This window comes from Pseudopipra pipra, chromosome 24 (assembly GCF_036250125.1).
Source record: "Pseudopipra pipra isolate bDixPip1 chromosome 24, bDixPip1.hap1, whole genome shotgun sequence".
NCBI lineage: Eukaryota > Metazoa > Chordata > Aves > Passeriformes > Pipridae > Pseudopipra > Pseudopipra pipra.
This window is the reverse complement of record NC_087572.1, coordinates 2,781,703-2,808,933: the sequence shown is the minus strand read 5'-3', so window position 1 is coordinate 2,808,933 and position 27,231 is coordinate 2,781,703. Positions and strand designations below refer to the sequence as shown.

Below are 27,231 nucleotides of genomic sequence, written 5' to 3'. Positions count from 1 at the left end.
TCAGGTGCATCTTTAACGTGGTGAGGGAAAGCAGAGGATGAAGAGGAGGGAGGAGGAAAGGCCCCAGTTTCCATTGGTCAGAGGATTAATTAGAAAATACAGGGCTCCCCTTGGCATTGGATTACCTGAATGGGAATCAGCTGTAAACAGTTGTAGCACAGGGGTGAAGGACTGAGGGCTGGCAGAGTGAGGAGTTCAAACAGTCCGTGCAGGGCAGGGAGGAGGATCACGGCTGCTGCAAAACCATCCTGGAGTCCTTTGGGTGCCTCTGAGGTCACATCCCTGCCCTGGCTCCTGCCCAGCCCATCCCAACTCCGACTCCAGAGCTGGGTGAAACAGCTCATTTTCCGTCTTTGAACCTTTATTGCTACGGAATATCCAAAACAACAAAACCAACAACACAGTTACAAAAGGAGTTCACGGAGAAATGTGAAGCAGCCTGTGTTTGAAATGCTCTGTGTCACCGTACTGAGTCCAATATAAAACAATGCATATTTATACATATATAAAATACAAAAGGAACAATACATCAGAAATGTATAAACAAGGGCTGTGGAGGCCTTGGTGGTATTTACAGTCAGAGATGTGGCAGGGTGGGGGGTTGGAGCAGGCAGTGTCCGTTCAACAGGGAGCTGAAAATGCATCTGTGAGAGTCTCTGTGACAGAGAGAAGCTCAGAGCTGGAAACAGTCAGAAGGTTCTGTGGTCTGGGAGAAGCCCAAGACCTGGGGTAGGATCAGTCACAGCCAAGGCCACCAACTCTGGTCTCTCTGCCTGTTAATGTCACTTGGTGTCCCCAGCTCTGCAACAGCAGGTCAGGCCCTCAGCGCCAGAAGAGAATAAAATAAAATAAAATAAAAAATAATAATAATAATAAGCCCAGCAGAGCAAAGTTCCACGTTCACATCCATCCTGATCTCGAGGCAGTTCCGTGGCCCGGCCCCGAGGCCGCCCCGGCCACGGGGGGTTCAAGTCAAGGCAACAAGAAGGGGCACGAGGCTGAGCTCCGTGGGCTTGGAGAGAAGTCCCAGTTAAGTGCTGCCTGAGGCTCTTTAGAGCTCCTTGAGGATGACCTGGAACTTGTTCTCTGTTTCCACCACGTCCAGGAGAAAGGCCATGTGGTTGCTGTAGTGCTGGATGATGTTGTTGTCCATGTTCACCAGGATCCTACGGGAGAGGGAGAGGGGCTGGGTCAGCACGTTGAAAGCAGGTCCACTTTGCCCAGCCCGAGGGGCTTAGCCACCGTTAATCAATTAATTAACTGATGGATTAAAGCCACAGCACAACACAAGGGAAGGTCCTGCTGAGCTTTTCCCAATTCTCCCAGACATGCCTTGGCCCAGCGTTGGCTCCACAGGTAAATCCCCCTGGATTATCAGGGTGTGAATTCAGAGCAGAACTGCTCACTCCTCCCTTCCCACCCAGGTGCTTCCAGGGCTGTTCTGAAGGAGCTGAGGCTGCTTTGGGAGCACATGGAAGTGGTTTGGGAGAGGCCTTTCTCCTTTCCAGAACTGCCTCCGAGTGCTGCCTGGGACCCCCTTCTGCAGGAACTCCCCCAGCCCATGGCAAATCCCTCCCTGTGCTCCAGGGATCCCAGCCCTGCTGCAGGTGCCTCAGCTTCCCTGAGCAGGAATCAATTCCATGGAGACACGAGGAAAAGGGAACATTTCCAGGGCAGATTTAAACCCCAGGCTGTGGTTCTGTGCCAGGCAAGAGCCCCTTGTCTGGGAAGGGGCAGCCTGGCATCACCCCACAGTGTTCCCATAAACCAGTGTGAAATTTGGAGGAAACAAAGAACAAATGCTCTTTCTTTGCAGGAAGCAACAACCCCTCCAGGTTCCCACTGGGGTCATTAATGGGGCAAGAGCGTTAATTGTGCAACGCTCCTCAAGCCAAGACTGAAAAGGAGGAAGGCTGAGCCTCTGACAGATCCAGCAGTTCAACAAGCACAGACAGGGGGCCCTGGTGCCCCCCAGGGAACCCCTCAGGGGCAGGGCAGGCTCCTCACAGCCCACCCTGCAGCCCTGGAGTGGCAGCTCTGCCCTCGTGTCTGGGCTGCTCTGCTCTGAGCCGTGCCCAGGGCTCGGTGCTGCCTTTCAGGGGTGCCCAGAACATTTCCCAAGGCTGGGAGTTCTGCCAGGGCACAGTTGGGGGGCACAGCCCACCCAGCACAGGGGAAGGCTGGGACACAGGGGCTGATCCATCCAGGGTGTCCCTGGGGAATCACAACCTCCGTGGCTGTATCCCAGCCCCAGCACCCAGGGGCAGGTCCTCAAGCCCTGGATCCCAGGTCTGGCCTCCCACAGGTGCCCCAGAGAGTTTCTGAGGGTTCCCAAGGGTGGGATGTCACAAAAAGCTTTGCAGCAGCAGAGCTGCTCCCTTTATCTCTGCCCATCTCAGTGCAGGAAGCCAGAGGAGTCACCTGTGCCTGCTGCTCCTGTGCTTCCATCTGATTTCCCAACCACAAACGATTCCAGGCAGTGTTGATTAGGAATCTGAGAGCCCTGTATTGTTTTTCTAGACCAAACCTCACCAAGATACGGAATTGCTTATTATTGCTCCTGAGTCACCCTGGGCCTGAGTTCATCTGCGTGAGCTCATGGCCCTGGGCAGGCCCGTGGCTGGGGTAGGACCTCACCTGCCATCAGGGCCAGGCAGGACCACTGAGCTTCACTGCTTTCCACCAGATGAAGATCTGCCCCCCAAGCTGTAATTACCGAGGGACGATTGTTTAGGGTGGAGCAATAGGATGAAATTATTGAAAATTAAATCTGGGGGAGCAGGAAACGGGGCCTGACCCTGCCATTGTACCACACTGGAGGTGTCTTTTATCTCCCTCACGCTTCAGCAGTAACTTCTGGCACTGGTCACCTCCAGCTTTCATCAAACCAGGTGTCAAGATTATTTATTTGAACTAATTTCCAGGCGTGGCCTTTTCTCTTCATCAGGCACCCCTTTGCTCCTCCATCCTGGGGAAGAGCTGGAAGGACACTTGCCTGTTTTCCCTCCCAGTCATTATTAAACAACATTCACTAAGTATCAGACCAAGTAATGAACAGAATCAAAGCCAAACAGAGTTAAGGAGACCTCTCCCCTGAAACACTGCTGTTTCCTGGTCCACCTGCAAACTCACCAGGGCTGGGACCTCTCCTGCCCTGCACATGCTGACACTCAGCTGGGCCAGGACACTCCAGCCCAAGCTGGAGTCACCTCAGAGGAGCTGCTGCCTGATGACACTCTGGTGACCTGTGGTGGCCACATCACAAGCCACCAGCACCGCTGACACACCTGGGGTTGGGCTCAGCCCTGGAGCTGGAACAATAAACTGACCTCCCCTGTCCCTCACAGTTGTTCTTCTCCCAGGTCAGACTCGAGGCCCTCTCTGGCTGCAGGAGCAGGGACAGCCCCCTCCTCACCAGTGCTGCTCTTCTCCTCTGGGGAGAAAATTCCACTTTCTGGGGCTAATGGATGAGCAGCATTTGACAGAGCTGAGGGCCCCGAGCTCAGGAACAGGTGGAAGAACATCCTGACAAAGTTGGATACCTCACTATGGCCCATCCCTCATCCTAAAATTAGGGCCATATTGAAAAACTGTTTTTAAGGGGGAAAGGTTGCTCGGTTCTGGATTTGGAGCTGAGGTGGTTCAGCTTCCCAGTTCAGTGACACATCCCAGTGTGGAGGAGCAAGCACTGCCTCTCCCCTCCCACCTTGCAGCTGCCTCCAGGCCTCCCTTCAGCTCTGCCCCCACAAAGCAAACCAGCCCAGTCCCCTGGGATCGAGTTATGGTGACACCAAACGAGGTGGAAGATCCCACCCAGGAGCTTTAGGACTTTCTCACGCCACTGCCACCAGGAAGGAGATGCAGAAGCAGGGCTTTGGGCTAAGCCCAAGATCCCCAGGGCCCTGCTGTCACACAGAGAACCTCTCTGGGCCGTGCTGGGGGGAGCAGCAGAGCTGCCCAACACAGGACCTGTCGTCAGCCCCGTGTCTCTGCCTCTCCCCGTGCTCAGAGCTGGGCCAGGGCCAGCAACAACAATGAGTTCATCTCCCAGGCAGTCGCTGCTGCTGCCCAAGCCTGATGGTATCTCACTCACTCTGCAGGAGGGGCTCTAAGCTGGGCTCTGTGAAAAGAAGCCTGGCACTTTATGAGTCGTTCCCACTCCATCAGCTGAAGGGAGAACTCGGTGCCGGAGCTGGGGATGGCACAGGGGGGATCTCAGTCCAGAAAGCATCCCTGAAAGTAGCACCTGGCTCCTCATGGAGAGCTCTGCCCTCCAGGGAACACTCAGCTCCTGCAAACCCACACCATTCCCTGCCTGGATGGGGCAGATCCGCAGGGATCCGTCCCTAACAAGCACCACGTCAGAATAACTTGAGAAGCCATTTCACATTTACCACAAACCTCACCTGTCACCCCCTGAAAGCATCACCTGAGCCAGCACAGTCTCCCCCTGAGCCAGGGACATTTCAGAGCTGGTTTGGAGAAGCAAACATTGATCCCTGTTTGATAAGTTCTCCATAACCTCAGGCTTTTAGGCTGAGACACAAAGGATCACCCATTAAACTACCCAAATAATTCCTCCTTCACCCAACTTCCTTTCCTTGGGGGACTTCACCCTCCAAACAAATATAATACAAACAGGTATTATCCGAAATCTTTAAAGCCCAGAGAGATCTGAGTTTTATATGCTCCAAATGGCACAGCCTGACATGGCTTTGCCTTTTATTATCTTGTTAAAATGCTGTTTGAGCCTATGGCAGCGTCCCAGAGAGGATGGGGGGTTTGGAGGCACAGCATGAAAGCAGATGAGAGATTAGCTTACCCTCTTTTGCATTTTTTGTAGACTTTATAAATGCTTTCTTCAGGAAGCCCATATTTTTCTGAAATCTGTGAGAGAAAACATGGCAAATCTTTGTACTTGTAAAATGAAATTCCCATGATAAAAATCAAAGATAACACCAAGCCAGGGGTGTTCAGCAGCAAAAGATCCCCCTCCCTCTTACTCAAGAAAAAAGGGGCCAAAGCCACAATCTGAACATTTCCCTGGGGAAGTTCAGTTTTGGTCTTAGGATGATAGGAGGCTTGTAGGTTTTTCCCAAGCATTTTCCACAGAGTTTTTTTCCTCTTTGTGGTGAGGGACAAGATGGCAAAGGATCCTCTGTGCTGACATTTTTCAAACTCTCTGTTTTTAAAAATCTGTAAAACCAACAGAGCTTAAAGTGCAGCCATAAAGCCACCCCAAATCTGGGAGGTTTATTGTTTGCTTCCTTCCCAGCAGTCTCCAAAGAGAGCTGGGTTATCAGAGATGCTGCTGATAATGGTCACAGAAATATGTCTGTGCTCCTCAAACACAGCCAGGGAATTCCAGCAGGAGGCCAGAGCTGACTCCAGCTCACACATCTCCAGCCTTGAGAACGGAAAAGGTGTTTTACGGTGGAAAATGTGAATGTGCTGCCACAGGAGGAGGTTCTGTCATGCTCTGAGCAGAACATCTTGCCATGAGGTGTGTTCCAACCCAGCCCGTGCCAGGAGCTGTTGGTGGAACTCACCTGCTGCTCACACTTTCCGTTTCCATTCCCAAGGGAGAGCAGACAGGAGGTGGGAGCAGCCTTACCTCCACCCCGCTGTCCCCCAGCACCATGCCCTTTTCTCTGCAGTTTGCTCATTCCCCAAGGGGGGTTTTGAGAGCACTTACAGCTGTCCTGAGGCCCTGGAGATCCGGTGTCTTCAGCATGAGAGCATCAAACACTTCCTCCGACTCCCTGCGCACGTACAGCAGGACTGGAAGAGAGAAGGGGCAGCACTGACTCAGGGGTCCCCCCAGCAGGGTCCCACAGCCACGTGGCCTTGTGGAATTCAAGACCCAAGGTTTGCCTGAATGGAATGGGTTCCCCTCCCAGGGATTACCTCTCTGGGGATCCTCTTCCTTGGTTTGCTTCAGAGGAATCGGGTCGAACTCGTCCGTGAAGGAGGCGCCGCTCCGCTTTAGGGGCAGCCTGAGGCAAAGGAAACAACTCTCTCAGGAGCACAGAAACAACAGCCAGCAAAATAACTCCAGCAACTGAACTTCTGATTGAACAACCAATTACCCCAGCAACCAACCAGCAATTAAATATGGGTCTGTAATTGCAGCAGCAAGTGTCCACCAGAGCTGTGACTTCCTGCCTAAAGCCCACGGGGAGCTCAGGGAGAACCCACAGGGGGTTTGGTGTCACACCAAAACCAAAAGTCTTTTGTACTCTTGTGCCATTGTCTCTCTATTGATATCACCAGATGGTGGATCATGGGGGAGATGCTGGTTCCCCCCACTTCAGACACAGCACAAGTGTGATTTCTACTTCATTCCAGGTTATTTTACAGCCTCTGGTTGCTTGAACCCTCCAGTGATGGTTGTGATCTTTTATCTTCCCTTTCTAACGTTGTCTCAACGAGAACAGCAGGACAGTCAGGGACCAGCTCACACTGGAGGGGCTCAGTGACAGGGACAGAAATGGATCCATGTTTCTGCAGCCCTTGAGTCCATTCTGGGCCCAAGTTTAACACATCCTGACTCTCAAGGGCATCAGGGAGACACTGTGCCGTGTTATTTTGCACCCGTGGACACACTGCCCATGGATATCAGCCAGCCAGGACATTCCCAAAGGCAGAGAGCAGCTGATGGGTGGGAAATGCACACAATCCTTACCTGTTTGCAGCGTTGGGAGCAGCAGGAGGGAGCACCTGAAATGGAAGGGGAACGTGGATCTGTGAGTTTGCACAGCACCACTGTGAGCCAGACAAGCTGGGTTGGGGCAACACGGGCACAGTTTAAACGTGAGTTCCCTCCTCCCAGCCCATCAGTTTTCCTATGCAATTAAACCCAAACACCTGTTTGTGTTTCTTAGATCAAACGAAATCTGATGTAAAGAACTGCTCTAGATTCCTTCTTTTTGGCAAACTGGACAGTTGTTTCTGAGGCAAGGAATGCTGATGAGCTCTGAAGGACACTGGGTTTAGGTTTCCTTCAGCTCAAGGGGGTAGAGAGGGGCAGAGATGTCCCACACATGCAGGGACTGATAATCATATTTTTCTACAGTTTCCTTTCTGCTGATATTTTTGCTACCACTCCAGTCCTCTGTGGAAGCTGCAGGTAATACCTGGAAGCCACAGGAATATCTGGCTGGAAGGAACCTGGCAAGGTTATCTTGCCCATCACTGTTGCACGACTGGGCCACTCCTGACAGCCGCGTCTTTGAGTTCACCACATTCCCACAAGGAATTGTGGCTTGGTTTGGGATTTTTGCATGACACAAGTCATGTGTGGGAGACTGATCAGCCTGGAAATGATGGGGGTGACAGGTGAGGGCGGCAGGTTGGTTGTTTTCTGCGGGGACTCACCGTGCCACACCTCTGCAGGCTGGAGAAGTGGACGTTGGGGATGAACAGGACCGGCTGCGTTTCCAGGTCGGTCTCCGGCCGCAGGAACGTGATCTCGTTCCCTCTGAAGCCAGAGAGCAAACAGCCTTTCAGACCTACAGATGGAAAGTCCAGTTCATCTCAGTTCAGGTGGCCCCGTGAGAGGCAGCTGTGAGAGAGGGGAAGGCGCCTTCCCACGGTGTCCCAACAGGAATATTGGAATGAAGACAGGGCTCTGTGGAACTGGCTGCCCTGGGGAAGGTCCTGCCATGAGTCCAAAGGGATTCAGAAGGGTTGGTTGGTGTCAATAAAAGGCTTTGGGAGACTTGGTAGGAGCCCAGCAAGGACCTGACTGACAGGCTGCTTCCGAGTGGTGCTGATTTCATCAGGCTTGGGATACCCGGGGCCAGATCCCGTAGGAGTTAACGGACATGGATTTCAACACACTTGGGATCAGGTAACAAACACAAGCACTGACCATTGTTGTTGGAGTCCAAGCATTTTCCTTTCCTTCTGAACTGTTTCCTTTCATCATCCCGCATTTTCCTCTCTGCTCCCTGTGGGCAAGATCGGGCAAAAATCAGGACATTGGGAATTCCAAGAGAGGGTTCACTGGCTGCCTCTTGGATGGGGAGCACACTAAGGTAAAGGCAGCCTTTATTCAAAAATGATCACCTCAGAGGCTCTACAGGCCATCAAACACTCTGATAACTTATCAATTAGAAAAAAAAAACCCCAACAAAAATAGAATTTGCTTTTAAAAATGAAAAAATGTGGATGAAAATAGCAGTGAGAAATTTTTCCACGGGGGAAAAAATATCTGAGATGGGGGAAGAACCTCGAAGGAAATTCTCACCTCTTCTGATATTTAAAAACTTTGGAAAAATAGAGTTTATTGCGAGGCACAACCCCAGGTAGGTCTGATTTGGGGAGAGCTCATCAGTGATTGTTCTGCAAAGGCCTCAGCGCAGACCCAACCCCGCCCAGGGGTCCTCAGCCCTGACCTCTGGGCTGTTCTGGGCTCTCCCAACCTTTCTGCCTTTACTCCTGGAGCCTCTGGCCACCAGGCTGAGCCCCCCTTGGAGCAGCAGCTGGAGCTGTACCTTGTCACAGAAGATCTTGATCTGGCAGACGGCGCGGTGCACGAGCTGGCTGCCGCCGCCGCCGCAGTCGTACGTGTCGATCTGCAGGTTCAGGGGGACACCCTTCACCCCCTTCTGGGAGGAGAAGTCTGTGCTCAGGCAGTTCACCCCAATAAACACCTGCAAGCAGGGACAGAGGATGATGTTTTCAGCACCAACGTTCTCACCCAGCAAAGGGAGGACAGGACGGGACCAAAGCAGCTGCTGAGCCTCCTCCCAACCCTCCTGGTGCCAGCCCAGCACCTGAGCTGTTGGTTTTGAGCACAGTCTTGTTCCCCTACACCTATTCCAGCTCTTCAGCACTCCCAAAATTCTGCCTGGGGATGTTCTTGCTGATATTTCTGAGCTTTCATTTGAACGAGGGACCCCCAGAGAGCAGAGCCCCCGAGGGAGGGAGGAGGGATAAGCTGCAGCCTCGGGAATTGCACTGCAGTGCTGCTGCTTAAATGAATATTCATCACACACTGGTCTCTTTTATCAGGAGGATGGAGTCAGCTCCAGTGGAAGCTTTTGAAGAAAAGCTGAGCACAGCTATAATCCACATTTTATCTCCAAATTGCCAACTCATTGGTATGATCTTGAAATTCCTCTGGACTCTGGGGACAGATTTGCAGCTGGAGAAGCTCCCACAGCTCCCTCAGCAAGGCTCCAGCTGAGGATTACAGCCCTGAAACCCAGTGTCAGCTCTAGTCAGTACCCGAGTATGAGAAAGAAAACCACTCAACTGTGGTGTGAAGTTTAGTTGGAAGGAGAGAAGTAACAGGTGCCACAGACGACCCAAATTCCTGACCCCTCCTGTCTCACTCCCAGCCCTCCCAGCTCTCTGAAGTCTCACCTTTACCTGCCCCAGGCCAGTGCAGGGACAGAGTTTCTGCTAAGAGTTAAACCCAGTTTTGCTGAGGTGCCCCCAGGGCTTGCCACATACCTGACATATTTCCATTTCTGACAACTTTGCCTTGAAGACATTTCTTAACCTCTTGGGTTGTAAAAGACCCACGTTGCCTTTGGGCTAAAGAAGGGCTTATTGAGATCCCAAAGCAGAGTTTTCCCAAGCTTCAGAGACATGGGGTATTTATGCTTTCCTTTTTTTCTTTCCTTCATCTGTTTTTTACATGCTCCTCTCAATCCACAGCCGACACAAAGTGCTAATGAGAGGCTCTGAGGAGACAGCAGAGCTGGAAAGTTGTTGCTCTAAGCTTTATAGAGATTCTAAGGTGAAAAGGGATCTTGTGACCTGCCTGGCTCCTTTCCACATCACACAAGGCACGGGAGGGTGGTCAGTCATGTCTGCAACCAACTGCTGCCTTGAAAGGAGGGTCTTTGTTCCCTGAGCTGGGGGTTATTTAAACAGGCTTCAGGTACATGTGAGCAGAGCCCTGAGCTGCTGCAAAAACCTTTTCTTCAGAGTTATCCATCAGCACTAAGAAAACATCTCTGAGCCTGTCTGGGGTGTACCCAGTGTGTTTATTAGCTAATGGCAATGCTTAAACACACAGAGAAGCCCCGTGTCCTCCCCGCTGTCCTGGCGGGCAAACACTCCCTGGGGCCGCTGGAATGGCACTGTTTGGATTTGGAACTCTCCCTGTCTTTCAGCTGAGGAGTGGGGGGGAGCATCTGGGCCGTCAGGGAGGAGCTGCTGCTGCAGACCAAGGCTTCCCACATCCCTCTCCCACGCACAGTTGGTACCTTTGCCTCCTCGTGGATGTTCCACACGAAGGACAGGGCGTTGTAGGCCAACTCCTCGATGTTCTGCACCGTGTTGAAGTTCTCCTTGCAGTCAGCTGGAAGGCAGTGGAGAGGCAGTTTATACTCAGGCTGCAAGACATCCCCCAGGCTCCCCAAAATCCTGCCCCTCCAAGGCCAAAAGAAGCCTTGTGATTTAATAAAGCAGTGCCAGGAGTCCCCAAGCCCACCCAGCTCGTACCCACGTCGATGACCCTCTGCTTGGCCGTGGGCTGGCGGGAGTGCCAGTGCTTCCAGAACTTGAGCTGCTCCGTGGGGATCTTCTCGTTGTCAAAAACGATCATCACCACGCTCTGTAACACAGGACAGCCCAGGTCAGCACACACAGCAGGCTGGGGCTTGGTGCCTGCATTGCCCTTTCCACCCGTGCCCTGGCCAAGTGTCACAGAAAACAGGAGGTTCTATACCTGGGGAAACTGAGGCAGGCAAGGGAAGGGATTTGAGCACAGTCCCAGGGGTGGCTCTGAGGCCTGGCCACACATCCCAGGAACAAGACTGGGAACCTCTCCCTAGCTCCATCTCCCCAGCAGGGCCCCCAGCCAGCCCTCTGTGCACCCCTGGTCTCACTGTGAGAGGTTCCAGCTGCCCAGGGACACGGGCTGTGCATCAGAGGATTCCCTTGCTGTGAGTGAACCCAAGCCACTCATCCCTCCAAGCCAACAGGAGCCACAAAGCCATCACTCCTCACGCTCAGCTCTGTTCCCAGGCCCGTGGAATTGCTGCGTGTCCGACTCCGCGTGTCAGCAAAATTGTCAGCTTGGCTCTTACCTTCACTTTATTTGAGGACAAGTGTAAACATTTGCTGTCTCCTGCTGTCCGCAGAGTGATGGGGTAGAACTGTCCTTTGTTGAGGTAGGCCATGGGAGAGTCCCCAGACTTGATGTGAATGGCTTTGGGTGACCCCAGCGTGTATTCAAAGTCACTTGTACGGAACAAAGAGAGAATGATGAATAAGCACACGTTGCTGTTTCACTCCAAAAAGCAAAACAAGAGCCGTGGAAGCCTCCACCCCTGCAGGTTACAGGTTGCAGACACTGCACACACAGGAGTTTCTGCCCTGCTCCCCATCTCACACACCCCGACAGCACCGAGCACCTCCCAGCACAGCACATTCTGATCCTCCCCAACACCCCAGGGAGCAGCAGTTCTCCAAGAGGCTCATTTTACCCTTTGGTTTTGGCTTAAAAATCCCTGGACATGATTGTAACCAATATTTTTCTGTGGATGGCAACAGAACCATTGCTCAACCAACACCATAAACCAGAGCACCAGGTACCCACAATGAGACTTTTACAACGTGCTAAACTCAGATTCCTGTCTCCAAATTCACACCCATAAATGGCTGAGCCAGGAATACTGTCCCTTGATGGTCCTGTCGAAGCAGGAGGACCTGCAGGACATTGCTTGATTATCCAGGTAGAGCTGGACTAAGAAGCCCAGCTTGTGGAACCCTCAGCCTGGTGGGCAGCAACTTTAGTCTTAAGCTAGAAAAGATTTGTGTCACACAGAGAAAGGTGTCACTGTGGACAAGGAAATCTGAGAGAAGATCCTGATTTTCAAAAGCTCTTGGGCATCCACCAGCACCTCTGAGCATTCAGACCAGGAGGCCACAGCTCAAGCTGCTTTCTGCTGTGAGGAATCTGAGCAGGAGTCTTCACACAGACCCTCCAAGTGCCCTGTTCAGTCACCAACCCATCTTTTTCCTGCTCCACCTCTGAAGATTGGCTTGGCAGCTCCTCTAATCTAGAGCCAGGAGAGCCAGAGAACTCCAGTGCACAATAGGGAACAGAGACGAGCTGGTGTCTGTGTGAACATCCCCACGTCTGACAGCTGAGTCACCCAGTCAGCTGACTCAGGAGGCAAATAAAAAGTGGGAGGTGAAATAATGTTACCTGCTGGGAGGTTTGATGCAGTATCTAGAGCAGTGAGGCTCTGCCTGAGAGAGGGGTGGAAAGGAGGAAGACATCCCTCTCATGTTTTAGGAATGAGAGGCACTGGCACCCTCTAAAATCAAGGTTGACTAACAGTGCTAAGTGAGAACCTAAACCTTAGATTAGGAGGAGGGTAATTATCACCCTCATCAACTGCAATCCTTGTTTTCTCTGTCATTTGCCCCATTCCAAGTAGCCTGTGGGAAGATGGTGCAGCCACCTGGATCTGTCTGTATCCCAGGAGCCAAGCAGTGCTCCCTGGGAAGGGGCTGGAACACAAAAAACCCTCACATGGACACCTCAGGGCCAAGGTGCTCATGAGATGTGACCAAATTTACACCAGTTTGTACAGAGAACATGAACTGCTTTGGGTCTAAAAGCTCATGGGACAGCAACTTGCTCCAAAGGCACCGGGGAGACACAAATTGTCTCTGGAAAAGCACGAGCCCTGTAATTTGCACTGGTCATTGCCCAGACTGGAGTGGGGAGAGGGAAGGGATGAAGTCATTCCCCAGGGAAGGGACACAGAGCCCAGTGTTCACTGGAAAGCCCAAGCCCAGGGACTGGCAGTTACCTCTTCACACCGTCCGTGCCGTAACTCTCGGGGCAGGGCGGCTCCGGCTGCGGCTTGAGGATGTCACTGAAGAGCAGAGACTGCAGACAAGTGCAAACAAAACAGTCAGAAGCAGAACCTTCCAGTGCTTTTTCCATCCACCTTCTCCCAGATGCCCCAACAGAGGCCACAGATAAAACACAGACCCCCATTTCAAAGCCTTATCCCATTTCCAAACCCAGCGATCCCATGGGAGCAGCATCCTAAGGCAAAAGCAAAGCTCCCTCTGACTCCAGCATGAGCAGAGCCCAAAGGAGACCCCCAAACTCCAGCAGTGAAAGGGCTCTGACCTCCTGGGGGTCCTCTTTGAAGGTGCTGTCTGGCTGCCACCGCTGCTGCGCCGGGGCCATGGGGAGGCTCTCGAAGAGGGAGTTCAACGAGCTGTTGTCGTACACGTCCCCCGCAGGGACCAGGTAGTTGTCTGGGGTGGCCTCCAGCTTGCTGGTGCCTGGAGGGAGCAGGGCTGGCTTGTGAGGGGGAGGAGGAGGAGGGATGCCTTCGAGACTCAAGCCGTTCTTCTTCTGTGGCTCACAGTACTCCTGGGTCATGGAAACGTTCTCGGACAGGAGCTTCATGAGATGGGCTGAGCCGTCGAAGGAGGCGATCTCCGGGTCGTAGTCCATCCCGTGGCAGTGCCTGGGGGAGAAAGGGGCCTGTCTCAACCTGGGGCAGAGCGTGGACAACCCCAGCGAGCTGTCACAGCAGGAACCAAGCGCCTTGATGTGCTGCTGGGGAGCAAACTGCACAGGTGACCTTGAGTCAGCTCCTGCTTGGCATGGCAGACCTGGCAGGCCCCTGGGTGATCTCCACCCACACCTCCCAGTGCAATCAGCAAGAGCCAGAGGTGCTCAGCAGATAAGGGATGATCACATGGGATCAGAGAATATGATTTAGACGTGGTTTGAGGCTGCACATCCAGGGCCTACATCCATTATTCCTTTATTTAGGCTATTAAATGCTCAGAGCAGCAGGGACAGTAAGAAAGATAACTGCTATGTGGTCTTTGCATCTCAGTCTTTTTAGGGCTCATTGATGCTTAAAGTTGATTTTTTTAATATATTCTGGTTTTTTGTTTGTTTTGGGTTTTTTTTTAAAGGAAAAACAATTCTCATACAAATTCACAAACTCCAGGAGCTTAGGAAGCAAAATTCCCAGAGAACAAGATCAGTGAAAATCTAACAAGGCTGCAGTGTTGGAAGTGGCCTCTTCAGAGCAGAAAATACTTAAAGTGCAGGAGCTACCAAGTGATAAAAACCTACAAAACCACCCTCCTTGCACAGGGAAACCATCCCTTTGTGCAGCATCCCAAACTGGTCCCTCCTGCAGCAGTGACTCCATGACCTGCTGACTCTGCAGCTCTGGCTGAGCTGGGAAAAGGGGATTTTCTGCCCCTGTTACCAGGCTAAGAAAACACACCAACCCCCACATCAGCAACCCCTTGGCAGCAGGAGCCACCCCAAGGGTGAGCCAGGAGCTCCCACCCACTTTGAGCTTCACCTTCAGGTATTTGCTGAAATATCCACACTTAATAAAAATTGTAGCACTGCCCAGAATGCAGAGGCCTTTCAGAGAGGAGAAATCAGCTCAATTCAGTTTACTTATGAAGAAGGAATGAAGTATCACTCGAGAGGCTTATTCTGTCAAGTAGTTAAAAACTGACGACCAGAAAAGGTTGCCAAAGTACACAACATCCAGGGGAGCTGAACTCACAGTGGCAAATGAGCCATTAATTTAATAGTTAATTATCTGAAAACCTCAAAGGACAAATGGAGTCACTGGAAGAGAACCCTGGGAGACTGTAAGGAAGTGAAACAGAAACCCTTATCAGCCCAGGGAATGGGAGAGGACTTGGCCATTCCCTTCTTGCTGCCAGTGCTTAATCCTTTTGCCCTTTCCAGCTGTCACAAAGCAGGAAATAAAGACAAATTCTTCAGCTGCTGCACATCAGCACAACCCCTCTGAGCACAGCCAGACAGATCCTCAGGTGTGTAAATGGGTGTAGCTCCATTTATACCCGCTTGGGATCTGGCCTAAAGAATTTTAATGTATGTCTCAGGGTTAATAACCTGCACTGTTGTTGGTAATAACACTGTGCTTTGATGTCTATTTTATGCAAGCTAAGAGCCCCATCCTGCCAGCAGCTGCAGGAGAGGGAGACAGCTACAGAGAGCACAAACTGCAGCCAACCTCTTTCCTAGTTCGTTGCGTCCCATCATTCCAGCTGGAAGAATCCTCTTCTCCTTTGGGACCTGAAGCAAGGCAGAACAAAGGGGTTGTTTATTGTTAGATTTTATTAATGGAAAACAGAGGCAAAAATTAGCCTTGTCTGTGAGCAAGTGAAGTCTCAGAGATAAAACACTGTGTGAATAACAAACACAGCAGAGCTGGGCTCTCCTGCTGGGCTGCTGCCATGGATTCCCAAGTAACCTTAGGCAAGCCACATCATCTTGTTCTGGGAAGGACCTTCAAAAGCACCCAAGTGAGTGGGAACATCAGTCCTATTGGTTTCAATTAGGGATAAATCATATCCACATTTCTTGAAGCTCCATCCTACAGCAGCACTGGAAAAATAAAGCTGCTGGGGTCTGTGACAGCTATTCCAGCCCCGCGTCTCTCAAAAGCTGTGGGGTGAAAAACCCACCAGCTTGAGACTCAAGACACCTGGGTTCAGTTTTTCAACATGGTCTGGATTCCCTCAGAATGGTGGTTTGTGCCTCAGTTTACCCCCTGTGTGCCCTGGGGTAATTGTGGCACCGGGGGTCTTCTGAGGATCATTACATAAACAACAGGAGGAGCTCAGGAGATGGGTCCCCTCCTGAGGTGCTACATATTTTACACATATTTTACACATATTTTCCCTTCACACTTCTCCTCTGGGACCAAAGCCCCCCCAGCCCCATTCCCAGGGGGATGTACCATGTAGTAGTCATAGAGGAGGCTCAGGGCGGCCACGCTGTCGTCGTCCCCGTTCACCCTCATCATGGCCTTGGTGGCTGCAGTCAAGGGGTTCTCCAGGTAGGTTTTCCAGGCTTCATCTTCATTGGTGTAGGGAAATTTCTGGAAGTTCATGGTGTCATTCTTCATCAGGCGCACAGACCTAAAACTGAGCCACACAGAGGGAACCAGGAGTGAAGGGTGAGAATTTCCCACAGGGCCATTTCCCTGTCACCCAGCTGGACACACAGAGGGCTTCCCAAAGGTGCTCTGGGATAGAGGAGGGATGCTTTCCTGGTCCTTAACTCCCAGAGTCTTTGGGAATACCAACTCTCCTGCCTGTAACTGTGTCCAAAATGAGGCCATGCAGGGGCAGCTGTGCCTCTGCTCCCTCCTCCTGCCCCACGGATGCAGAACCACGGCATCGTCTGCGCCTGCTCCTTCCTCAGCACACACCACCAGCCACTCACATCACACACATCACAGGGGGATGTTGGTCAGTAAAAAGGGATCAGGAAACTCACAGTTTTTCCTTGAATTTGGAGCTACAGGCCAGTGCAACCCACAATTAGACCCTGTCACTCCGTGTTCGGAGAACCTGCCCTGCCCAGACAAAACCAAACCTCATCCATTCTCTTTGCTGCAGTTCACGGGTTTTAAATTTAGTCCTAATCTAAATAAGGATTTTTTCCATCATTTGTATGTGATTTTACTCAGAGGGAAGCAGACAGGCAGATCACAACCCCCTCCCTTCCACTAAAAAATTCCTGGCAGAGGTGAGGCTCATGGGACTAAGTGAGCTGGGAAGCAACACACCAAAGTAATGCCCTGCCTGTCCTCTCTTCTGGCACTTTCTCCAGGCCTCTCCATCTTATGTTAATAAACTGTCAGACACTTAATTACCCAAACATTGGTCATCTTTCCTTTTCCTCCAGCAAACCCTACCAGCAGCCAGCACAGAAGTACCTCCGTGCATTCCCTGGGTGCTCCGTGCTGGAGGCTCCCCCTGCTCCGAGGGCAGAATCATGGAATCACAGGATCATTAAGGTTGGAAAAGACCTCCAAGATCATGGAGTCCAACCTTTGACCGAATATCCACCAAACCACAGAGGATGAGCCAGTGGCTGTGCTCCTGTCACACCCTTCAGCCACGTGTACACGGTGTCACCACCACAGCTCACACTATTCAGCATAAAATAACAAGTCCGTGGACAAAAATTATTTCTACCTCCAAGTGGAAATGCTCAGCAGGGTCAAGCAGGGTTTTTTTAGCAGAAGAGATTTAAAAAAAATCACAAGAAGATTTCTTTAAGTCTCCAAAGTCGCCAAGAGCCAGCTGGGGTTAAATCATGACATGAGTTGCTGATGTATTTTATGGGAAGGTGAAGAAAATCTACAGGAATTAAGGCAGTGAATGCTGCATTTTAATGGCATTTTTATAAGGAATATGTTGTTTTCTTTAAGCTACTCTCCTTGTGTTTATAATAAGTCCTGGTCTAGACTTTTAAGTGAATCATTGGGAGAACAATAATTCCTCTTGAAAGGAACCTGGCACCTCTGAAACTCTCCATGACTGGAAACCCTGACAGGTAGTGCCAGCCTACATTGTGGGAGCTGCCCACGCTGGCAGGGGCAAAGCTGAGGGCTCAGCAGATGCTCCTGGGATGGAACCTTGGAAGGCCACGGAGGTGGACCTTGGATGGGGTGAAGGATGCTGGTCCATCCTCCCTGGCAGCCTGGCTTCACTCCTGCACACCCCCCAGTCTCTCCCACTGCCACGTCTCCAGCAGGGAGTACACTTATAAACCACACAGGGGTAGCTTTGGTGATGCTCCTGAGCTCTCCTTGGCTGAGCAGCAGGGATGGGGCCATCAAGGGCTGCCTCTGCTCTCCTTGTCACCTTGTATTAAGGAATAAGTTGCTCTTCCTTCCACACCTGAGCTGCACGGGAGAGAAGCTGGAAACAGCTCTGCTGGCGGCCCGAGGCACCCAAATCCTGCTGGTTTCTGTGCTCACGTGGTTGAGCTCAGGCTGGTCCAAGGAGCAGCTCTTCCACCTGCTCCCCTCGCCCAGCAGGATAACGGGGATGCTGAGTTTGCTCCTCTTCTCCCTCACGCCGGGATGATGCACCAGCACCGTGAAACCTCAGCGGGTGGTTGGGGAGTTTCGTTGTCTTTAGCGTTTCTCACGCAGCCCTTCCTCCCTCCCTCCCTCCTCCCCTCCAGTGCCGCCGCTGTCTCCGAGCAGAGCAGTCGCCGTGACTCAGGTTTCGCCGCTGCCGACTCGGCGATGGGCTGTTGGGTCCTGCCTGGACAGGAATCCTCACCCGCTCTCAATCCCATCTTCTCAAGGAAGAACAGGCAGCACCAGGGCTTGCTCAGGGTGAGACTCGGCTCCTATCACTCGTAATCAACACAGATAAACACACCGGGGCCAGATGTAGCAACAGAGCATTCAGGAGCTTGGAAAAGCACAGATATGACAAGGAAAAAAAATGCTTTGGAGCTTTACTCTCCCTCACCCGAAGCACTCCTTGTGTGACTCCCTCCTGCCTCCCTGCCTTGTCCCCTTGTCAGCATTTCTCACCTGCTCTGCACTCTGGGGGCACAGGGAAGTTTGGGGGGGAGCTTGAGGTCTCAGTTAGTGAAGAACACAAAGTTCCGAAAAATGCCCTTGGACCCAGCATCTCATTTTCAGATGTGGCTTCATGGGGCAGCTCACAGACATCTCCCCCTCATCCCTGCCTGCCCCACAACTCTGCTGGGATAAACCATCCTTGGAGCAGAGTGGGAAACCTGCCTGGCCCTCAGCCTGGCACCCAGCAAAGGTACTGTCCTAAAGTGAACTTGAGAGACCTGAAATGTGGGCACACTTTGCCTCGTGGCACTTCTGTCACGAAGCAGAAACTCCAGGGATGGGAGGATTAGGACAGCAGCATTTTAGGATACTCCAGTAGGACCACTGGGAGCTTCAGGCAGGACCTTGTGGTGCTTGGAACCCGCTGAGGACTGAGACAGAGGTGGAATGATGGGGACTGCACAAATATTCCACCTTGTTTCTGTTCCAGAGTCTGTATGATCCCTGAAGTCACTGAACTACGTGATTGGAGCCACGGGAATCACCTCAGCACACTCTGCAGACGAGGTGCAGGGCAGACCCCATCCCATTTACTTTTCCAGCTCTGCTCTGACCCTATTCCAGAAGGTCAACAGGGCTAACCAGTACCTGAGAAGAGAGGGTGATGTGAGGAGATAAGCAGATATGGTGACGTGTTTAAGGCACCTTTTTGACACCAGCTGCATTTCAGTCCATGACATGACAGGACCCCGTCCCACCAGTTTGCTCCCACAGCACCTGAGATTGCACAGATCGCATTAGGAACCTCTGTGCAGGGCAGATGCAGGAAAGAGGCACCCAAATCCAGATCCAAACACACCTGAACTTTACTTTCCTCGCTCCCTGCGGTGCCCCTTCCCTGTGGCTGGGCCGTGTTTGCCCATTGCAAACTCCCTGCTGTGTTTGGCAAAGCAAACGCTCCTTTCCCGGTGCTGTGGCTCCAACCCAGGGAAACACAAACACGTGGGACCTGCAGCCTCCTTCCCTCCCTCCCTCCCTCCCTGCCTGCTGGAGCCTCGGGGTCATGTGCAAAGCAGAGCAGGGTTTTGGGAAGGGAGCAGCCTGTTTGTTTCCAAACAGTTCCGAGTTTGACACGAGGTGATCTCGGCCCCCTTTCCCGCTCCATCCCACCCCATCTCTGTTTCCCCTGTTTATCTGCCATACCAGTGGCCTCCTGGTGATGAATAAACACTCAGGGCTATGCTGAAACAGGAGAATGTGCCCAAAGGGTCTCGGTGGGGAGATGAGCCAAGCAGGAAAGAAACCCTTGTATTCCTTTTGCCTTTTGTTGGGTTTCTGTGGGAGGTTTTGCTGGCCTTTAAGCTTTGTGTTGCTTGTCTTTGTTCTCTCCCCTACAACTGATTAAGCCTCCAACCTAAATATCAGCCGTGCCAGATGCTGATGGCTACAGAGCAACACCACACTGTAAACGGAGCAGGGAATCCACGGCAACCAGCAGCAGGAATTCAAAGCCACAGAATAGAGACCCTGGCCTGGAGGACTTTAGAGGTACCCCAGGCAGCTCAGGAGGGGTCTTTCTTTAGCTCTGGTTTTGTGCACTGCACTCACCTCCCCCTTGAAGAACCCCATGTTCCCCAACAGCCTCTTATCAGAAATATAGGGAGGGTCAACACTGCACTGGAGAGAGCAAGGCCAGTGAAATGCTTTCTGGAGGAGATTTTGGCCTGTAAACCCTTGTCAAGGAAGAAGAGCATCCCACAAAGTGGCCTCGTAACCAAAGTCAAACTTCTCGGCTAATTCTGATTTTACCCTTTCTGCCCAAGCTCAATAAACAAGCACACCTGGAGACAAGGTGACAGCACAGCCAGCAGTGAGTGTGTTGTCACAGGCCCATTCCCAGTCAGGCAAAAATCCAAACGGAGACAGAACCAGGAAAAAAAGAAAACACAGAAAGAAACACAACAAACACAGACTAATGACAAAGAGCTCTGCCTACATGCCAAGTACAACAGAGTGTCAATCCATAGGCAAAGGCCCAGGATACCATAATCTCACAGCCCCTGACCTGCTCTGCCAAAGGGATTGGAATATTTTCTCTGGCAGCTGGAGAACAATGTGGGCTCTGTCACTGGTTCTGCAGGGGCATTTCAGGTTGTGCCCCTGGGGCAGTGCAGGTTGTTAACTCAGCACAGCCTGGTGCTCCCAACCATCCCTCAGCAAAGGCTCACCCCCAGACAGAGCAGGAGCTTCTCTTTTCCCTGGAAGCCCCGTGTGGCACAGGCAAGAGCCAGGAAACCCATCCCAGCCAGCCTGGGCCCTGCACAGGGGCACAGCACAGGGCAGGGACTGCAGGGAGAGCAGAGCAGGAAAGTGCCATGGATGGGGTGGGAAGAGAAGGGGCCATCCCCACTTTGGGAAGTGGCTCCTGGTTCCCAAAAGGGCTCAGTGGGTGGCCAGTGGAGCTCAGCACCCCTGGAAGGTGGGTTGGTTCTGGCCATGCCATGGGGAGGGTGTGGTGTGTCCTCGGTGGGATGGGATGGGATGGAGCAGGGGGGGCCTGGGGATGTGTTGTGCTGGAGGCAGAGCCCTGCCAAGCTCTTGGACTGAATCCCCCAACTCCAGCTCTCCTGTGGAGCTGGAACCAGCTGGAAGTTTGCAGGGTTGAATCCATGGTGGAACCAGATAAACCATCTAGGGGCAGGTGCTACCTGCAAAATATCCAGGGAACTCAGCTGTCTCCTGGCCTTTTTAGGTTACTTACAGCTCTTTAGGACCCTTATAACCCTTAAACTCAATATTCCTCCTTTTTTCCACGGCAGCCTAACTCCCTGCTTTTGTAGCTCTTCACTCTCCCAGGAGGAGAACCTGAGGCACAGGGATTTTTAAAATGCCTTATCCCAGGCTGCCCAGCCAAGAAGAGAGAACAGAACCAGCCCTGAACCTCTGCTATAAACCTTCCCATTGCTCTGGTTCCTGCCTCCTCAGCCTGCAGGGCTCCAGGAGACAATCCACTGCTGAGTGATGTTTGGGGGACACCAGCTGGTTTTGTGTTTTACCTGATAACATCACCCTTGAGGGATCCACCCACACAATCCTATTTCACAAATGATTCCTGCTTTAGTGCCTCCCCTGCCTAACAAAACAAATTACAGCACAGACTTAGTTTGCAGTTCAGGAATTACGGCTGATTTTTTTTTTTTTTCCAGAAGCAGTTTGTGATGTCAGACAGTTCCTTTTTGGGGTGCCCTGAGTTCCAGGACCATCTGCCTCCAAAGGGAGGGCACAAAACCAGGCCCTGAGCATCTGCTGCCACCTGGCACTTGTGAGATATCAGTGTAAACTTCACTCTCTTTCTTATTTTCATTATGGACAGTTAAGATACCTTAAATACACGTATTCATGGACACAAACCTTCATCTCACCAACACACAACACACTCTGCATTGAAGCTCCCAGTCCCTCACACACCATAAGGAAGATTACACACAATGAGAAGAGCTTCATAACTCCAAGAGTTTAGGTGCTTTCAGTTATTTTTTTGTTTGTTTTCAGTGCCTATGAATTTCTCTCCTGGCTTTCACATGCAAAATCCTACCTCCTACTTGCCATTTTATTTTTTAATTCTTGTTAGTCCCTAACTCCAAGAGTTTTGGCTTTTAAATAAAATAAAATAAGAAAAAAAAATCAGTTTTACAAGACTTGGATAAAAAAAAACCAAACAAAACAAAAATGGCAGCAATAAAGGGACGTGAAATCTTCTGTAAGAAAATGTGTTTCTTTTTTTGCTGCTCTTCAGGTAATCTGGTTTTAATCCAGTTATTATGTGCTACTATAGTGAGAGCAGAGCCCAGTTTTACCCCAGTTTCCATGCTTCCCTCATCACATCCTATCAGAGGAGCCTGCAGTGACACACTAAATGATGTTTCTGTGTGAAAAAGAAGAATTAAGGAATCAGTGAGAGCAGAGATGGACATTGACCCCCCAGGAGCCCTGGTTTGAGCCTCGGGCTCCCAACGTGCCCCAGGAGCCAACAGGACAGTTGGTCCTCCTGTTTCAGTCTGGGATGTGCTGACCTCTCCCTGTTGCCTGCAAGTTCAGTCAGGGATCCAACCTGGCACCTGATTTAGGCTGGCTGAAGGTGAGTCCTGTTGCCCAGGAGGCTCCAGGAGGCCGTGTCAGGGCAGGACACTCAACACGGAGCAGCTGCTCCCCTGCCCTGTCCTGTTCCATCCTCCCTCAGCTGCACCAGGGACTGTCTGCAGAGCTGGGATACAGCCAGGGTGGGCTCTGCCCTTTGGTTTTTATCTCTGTCTTCCCATCCTGGAGGGATTTTTCATCCTGGAGAACGTGCCTGGCTGATGCACTCTGCACGTACCCTCTGAGCTGTTGTGATTCAGAGTGTCCTGTGAACACACACCCCAAGGTCAACAAGGCTTTTGCTTTGCTGGTTAATAGAAAAAAAAAAACAACCCAACAAAACAACAAACCAGCATAATGTGCTTCAAACAGTGTTTTTGCCAAACAAAAGTGATTCATCCCATTGCAGGTATAACCCTATGAAACAAGGTATTTCTGGAGAGCAGGGACAAGCATCAGCACTTGGACTGCAAAAAGCAGAAGGATGAAAAGAAATAAAAAGTTGACAGAGCAGGAGGCTGGAACCTGGGTAAATGACAGCTCCTCTTGTCCTCTGAACACTCGTGGTTAGGAACTAAGGGGGATAAGGACTATTTTTGGATCAGAGCTACTCCTCACCCCCCCATAACCAGCTACCAGCCAGAACAACATCAACACCTAAAGAACAACAGGAAACAAACCACGACAGAACCATGGAAAGGTTTGGGTTGAAAGAGACCTTAAGGATCATCCAGTTGCACCCCCTGCCATGGGCAAGGACACCTTCCACTAGCCCAGGTTGCTCAGAGCTCCATCCATCCTGGCCTTGGACACTTCCAGGGATGGGGCAGCCACAGCTTCTCTGGGCAACCTGTGCCAGGGCCTCCCCACCCTCATGGGGAAGAATTCCTTCCCAATATCCAATCTATATCCATCCTTTCCCAGTAGTGTTTCACATTTCTTATCTTTCAAACTTGGCTGTTAGCAATGGAGCCTCAGATGGAATACAAGCATATGTTAAATAATCAGTTCCAGGGATTAATGTGTTTTTCATCCCTGAGCACACACTACTCCAGGATCCCTCTCCCTGCCAGTCAGCTGAACCAAAGTGCTCACAGGTGCAATCCAAGTACAAGTGCATTTCTGGATGAATACCTGACAATGATCAACAATTTAAACACCAGCCAGAACAAAGCAGGAGAAGATCCTCATCAGTGTGACTGTCTCTATTCCACAAATTTCCCTGGAATCATTCCCATGTACCAATCAGTTGAAAATGTGACCCAGAGCATCAAAGCAGAGATACTATGTAAATGTTGATTTATCCCTGCTTTGAGTCTGGAGTTTATTCAGAGGGCTTTTACTTCTTTGTTAGGAATTGCATAGCAGTTATTTGATTGTTGCTTCTTTAATTTACAAATCTCTCCTTCTCTTTACATAACTTGAAAAAAAAAAAAACCAACAACTCCAACTCAGCCTCCCTTGAAAGCTCACTTGCTCCAGCTTGGTTATCCCTTGTGTGCTTTGCTGCCAGGATTTTATAAAAGGGCTTTAACTTTTCATTCACCAGGAGCATAACTCAAGTTTTAATAACACACCTTATGCATGACAAAAATTTGCTTCTGGCGATCATGGTTTCGACCACAAAACCACAACTGGGAGTAACTCCTGGTTAACTCTTTCAAGCCCACACACTGCCAGAGTTAGACAGAAGTTCAGCTTAGAAGACTATGGAAATTATCAGTTAGAATATTTTACAATAGGCAAAACATCCCATTCTCCCATGGCACGCCAGTCTCTCCCCCGTCCTTCCTGTGAAATTAAAGTCCCAGAGGGAGAGATGAGATTGTTCTCCCTGTCATTTTGGGTGACAGGACCAGTCCATGGGGATATCACAGCGCCCTTAACATCAGCCACATCTGGGCACATGTTCAGGGCTCAGATCCATCCTCCGAGGTAGGGAGTGGATAAAGAACCACTCCAGATCCTCCAAGCGCTGCTCCTGGTGTCTGGAAAGCTACACCCAGGAGTTCACAGCTCCTTCAGAGCCCCATTGCTCAGATGAGGGGCTTTAGCAGCCTCTTCTCTCTTCTCTCCTCCCCCTGACACCTTTCCCCCTTTACAATAACCCCAAAGCCGAAGGTTTCAGCCATTCCTTTGCTCCCAGCTCCCTTATCTCCTATCAGTGCTCCCCTTCAGCCCCTGGGGAGTTTTCCATGAGGTGCTCCAGGTCCATTGTGATCCCAAAAGGTCCCCCCGGGGAGCTCTGCCCCCTGCCCAGGCACCAGCGGGATGGGGTTGCCGCACCCACCTCCCGAGGGAATTTCCCCCCCCAGTGAAGTAAAGCGGAGTTTTCCCGGAGCTCTGCAGGCGTGTCCTCGGCATCAATTTATGGAAAAACCTCGCACAGGGCCCTTTACCTTCAGGGGTGACCAAACACAGCCCCATCCCGGGGGCTGTCCTAAAGAGCCGAGATGGGAATGCCAAAGGCGGTGCTGCTCCCTCGCTCCCCTTTCTCATGCGCGGGGTTAACGGCCCGTTAGCAGCGCGGGAGCCAAACAACCGTGTAATTCAGCAGGCAACGTAATGGCCCGGGCCCTAATTAGTGATAAATACATCAATGGCCCTCCGCAGCCCTTCACACACACTCCGGGCGCTCCGAGAGCGAAACACGACTCCTCAATCTAAAAAGCATCACCTGTCAATGACCCAGAAACTTCAGAAAGCGAAAATTTTAAGTCGCTGGCTCTTAATCAATCCAAGCAGATTGATCCCAGCATTTACATAAAATAATAATTACTGCTGCGCCTTTTCAGGGTTCTTAATTAGGAAGGGATTAGCTGACACAGCAGCTCTGCCAGGCTTGTAAACACACACACACAGAGGCATGTGGTTTTCATCCAAAAAAACACCTTCCTAAGCACCATATCTGTAATCATACCTATATATATATATATATATGTTTATTTTTATATATATATTTATTTTTATATATATATATATTTTTATATATATATTTTTATATATATATTTATTTTTATATATATATTTATTTTTATATATATATTTATTTTTATATATATATTTATTTTTATATATATATTTATTTTTATATATATATTTATTTTTATATATATATTTATTTTTATATATATTTATTTTTATATATATTTATTTTTATATATATATTTATTTATATATATATATTTATTTTTATATATATATTTATTTTTATATATATATATATATGGACATAGATTTCTTGCTAAATTATTTCACTCACAAGTATTTCACACAGGGTTCCTCGCCCAGACAGCTCTTTACCACTGGATTGACAGCACCATTCCCCAGCATTATTCAATATTCCTTCAGCCTTTCCTACACCCTGTCATACCAATGTGACATTTGTTTGCTTTTATTTTAGAGGTGTGAGGCATAATATGCTGCGTTGATACCATCAGCCTCCAAAGTCCAAAATGTTTTGGAAGTGCCAAAATCAGAAGGGAGAATTACACAGGATCAATATGGTAAAACGCTTTTTCTTGTTTAAAAAAAAAAAAAAAAGAAGAAAAAAGGAAAAAAAAAAAGAAAAAATCAATTACAATCCTATCAATTACAATTGATAGGGTCACAGTGTGAATCCGTTTACTTAAAAAAAAAACAAAACCAAAAAAACACAAACAAAACAACCGAAAGCAAAACACAAATCCTCCCAAACAAGCAAACAAACCCCAATAAAAATTCCTCCAACCACGCCAAAAAAAAAAAAAAAAAAAAAAAAAGAATATGACACAACAACCCCTACCCTCAAAAACTAGAAACTGGTAAATACTGTGGAAGACATTTTCTAAAATTAATAAAATAAAATAAAATGCTGTGGCTCCTGTCAGATCTTGTTGGATAGAGGCAGAGCAGACTTGCCTCTAGACAGAAACCCCATGTGTCAAGTTTTAGGCTGGGGATAAAAAGGAACCAGGACTTTAAACAACTCCTAAATAAAACCACTACGAAGTGATTCCTCCTCAGAGCAGCAACAGGTCACCGAGGGACAGAAAGTGTGGAAAACTGCACTTGCCAACAGCTGGGCAGGCAGAGAACTCAGGAGTCTCCTCCAGCCCCGGAGCAGCCCCGGCAGGAGAGGAGAGAGAGAGAGAGAGAAAAAAAAACCCAACTCCACTTACTCAAGTTCATTGGACATATTTCCCCTGGGTCTCCCAAATGCTCGCAGCCAGCTAATCCCGGTGACCGCTCTCTTCTAGGACCTGCCGAAGACAGACATTGCCTGCGAAGTGTTTGATTTATGCGGAGGTTTCCCGTGCAGGTATTTGGCTGACAGGTGGGTCGGGGCCGGGATTGGCTGCCGGGACAGGTGCCCTGGGACAGGTACACCCAGACAGGTGCAGCGTAACCCTCTGCCTGCCGGCCCGCGAGGGTGGGGACGGGCCGGTGGGTGGGGAAGGAGGGAAAAGCCCTCCGGGGGGAAGGAGGTAGGATAAAGGAGTGGAATCAGGTATTCAGCTGGGTGATAATTAGTTTCAGCTTGGCGGACGCGTTCCCATCTCCCGCGATGCCAAGGAACTGTCATTTTTATGAATCGGGGGTTGATTTGTCCTTTGCTGTTTCTTTATATATAAATACACAGATAAAAATACATACTCTCTCTCTCTATATATATAAGGGAATAAATTAGGGAAGAAGAAAAGGCTCTTATTTTCCTCTCATTCCTACCTGGTAATTGTACAGGATAACCCTTTCTTGCCTTTCCTCACCTTCCCTGAGC

At 50.3% G+C, this 27,231-nt stretch overlaps 1 protein-coding gene across 1 annotated transcript; it reads right to left on the bottom strand.

Moving 5' to 3' along the window:
* Positions 1-343: 343 nt before the first annotated feature.
* On the bottom strand, positions 344-26,958 carry GRHL3 (grainyhead like transcription factor 3). Its single transcript, XM_064635075.1, has 16 exons — positions 26,633-26,958; positions 15,741-15,927; positions 15,012-15,073; positions 13,115-13,460; positions 12,786-12,865; positions 11,049-11,202; positions 10,462-10,573; positions 10,224-10,318; positions 8,499-8,657; positions 7,874-7,952; positions 7,378-7,511; positions 6,686-6,720; positions 5,908-5,996; positions 5,696-5,781; positions 4,823-4,887; positions 344-1,166 (listed from the first exon to the last, which is right to left on the bottom strand). Exons 1-16 carry the CDS (start codon positions 26,647-26,649, stop codon positions 1,052-1,054), a joined length of 1,815 nt encoding a protein of 604 aa, XP_064491145.1. The 5' UTR covers positions 26,650-26,958; the 3' UTR covers positions 344-1,051.
* Between the last annotated feature and the right edge of the window lie 273 nt (positions 26,959-27,231).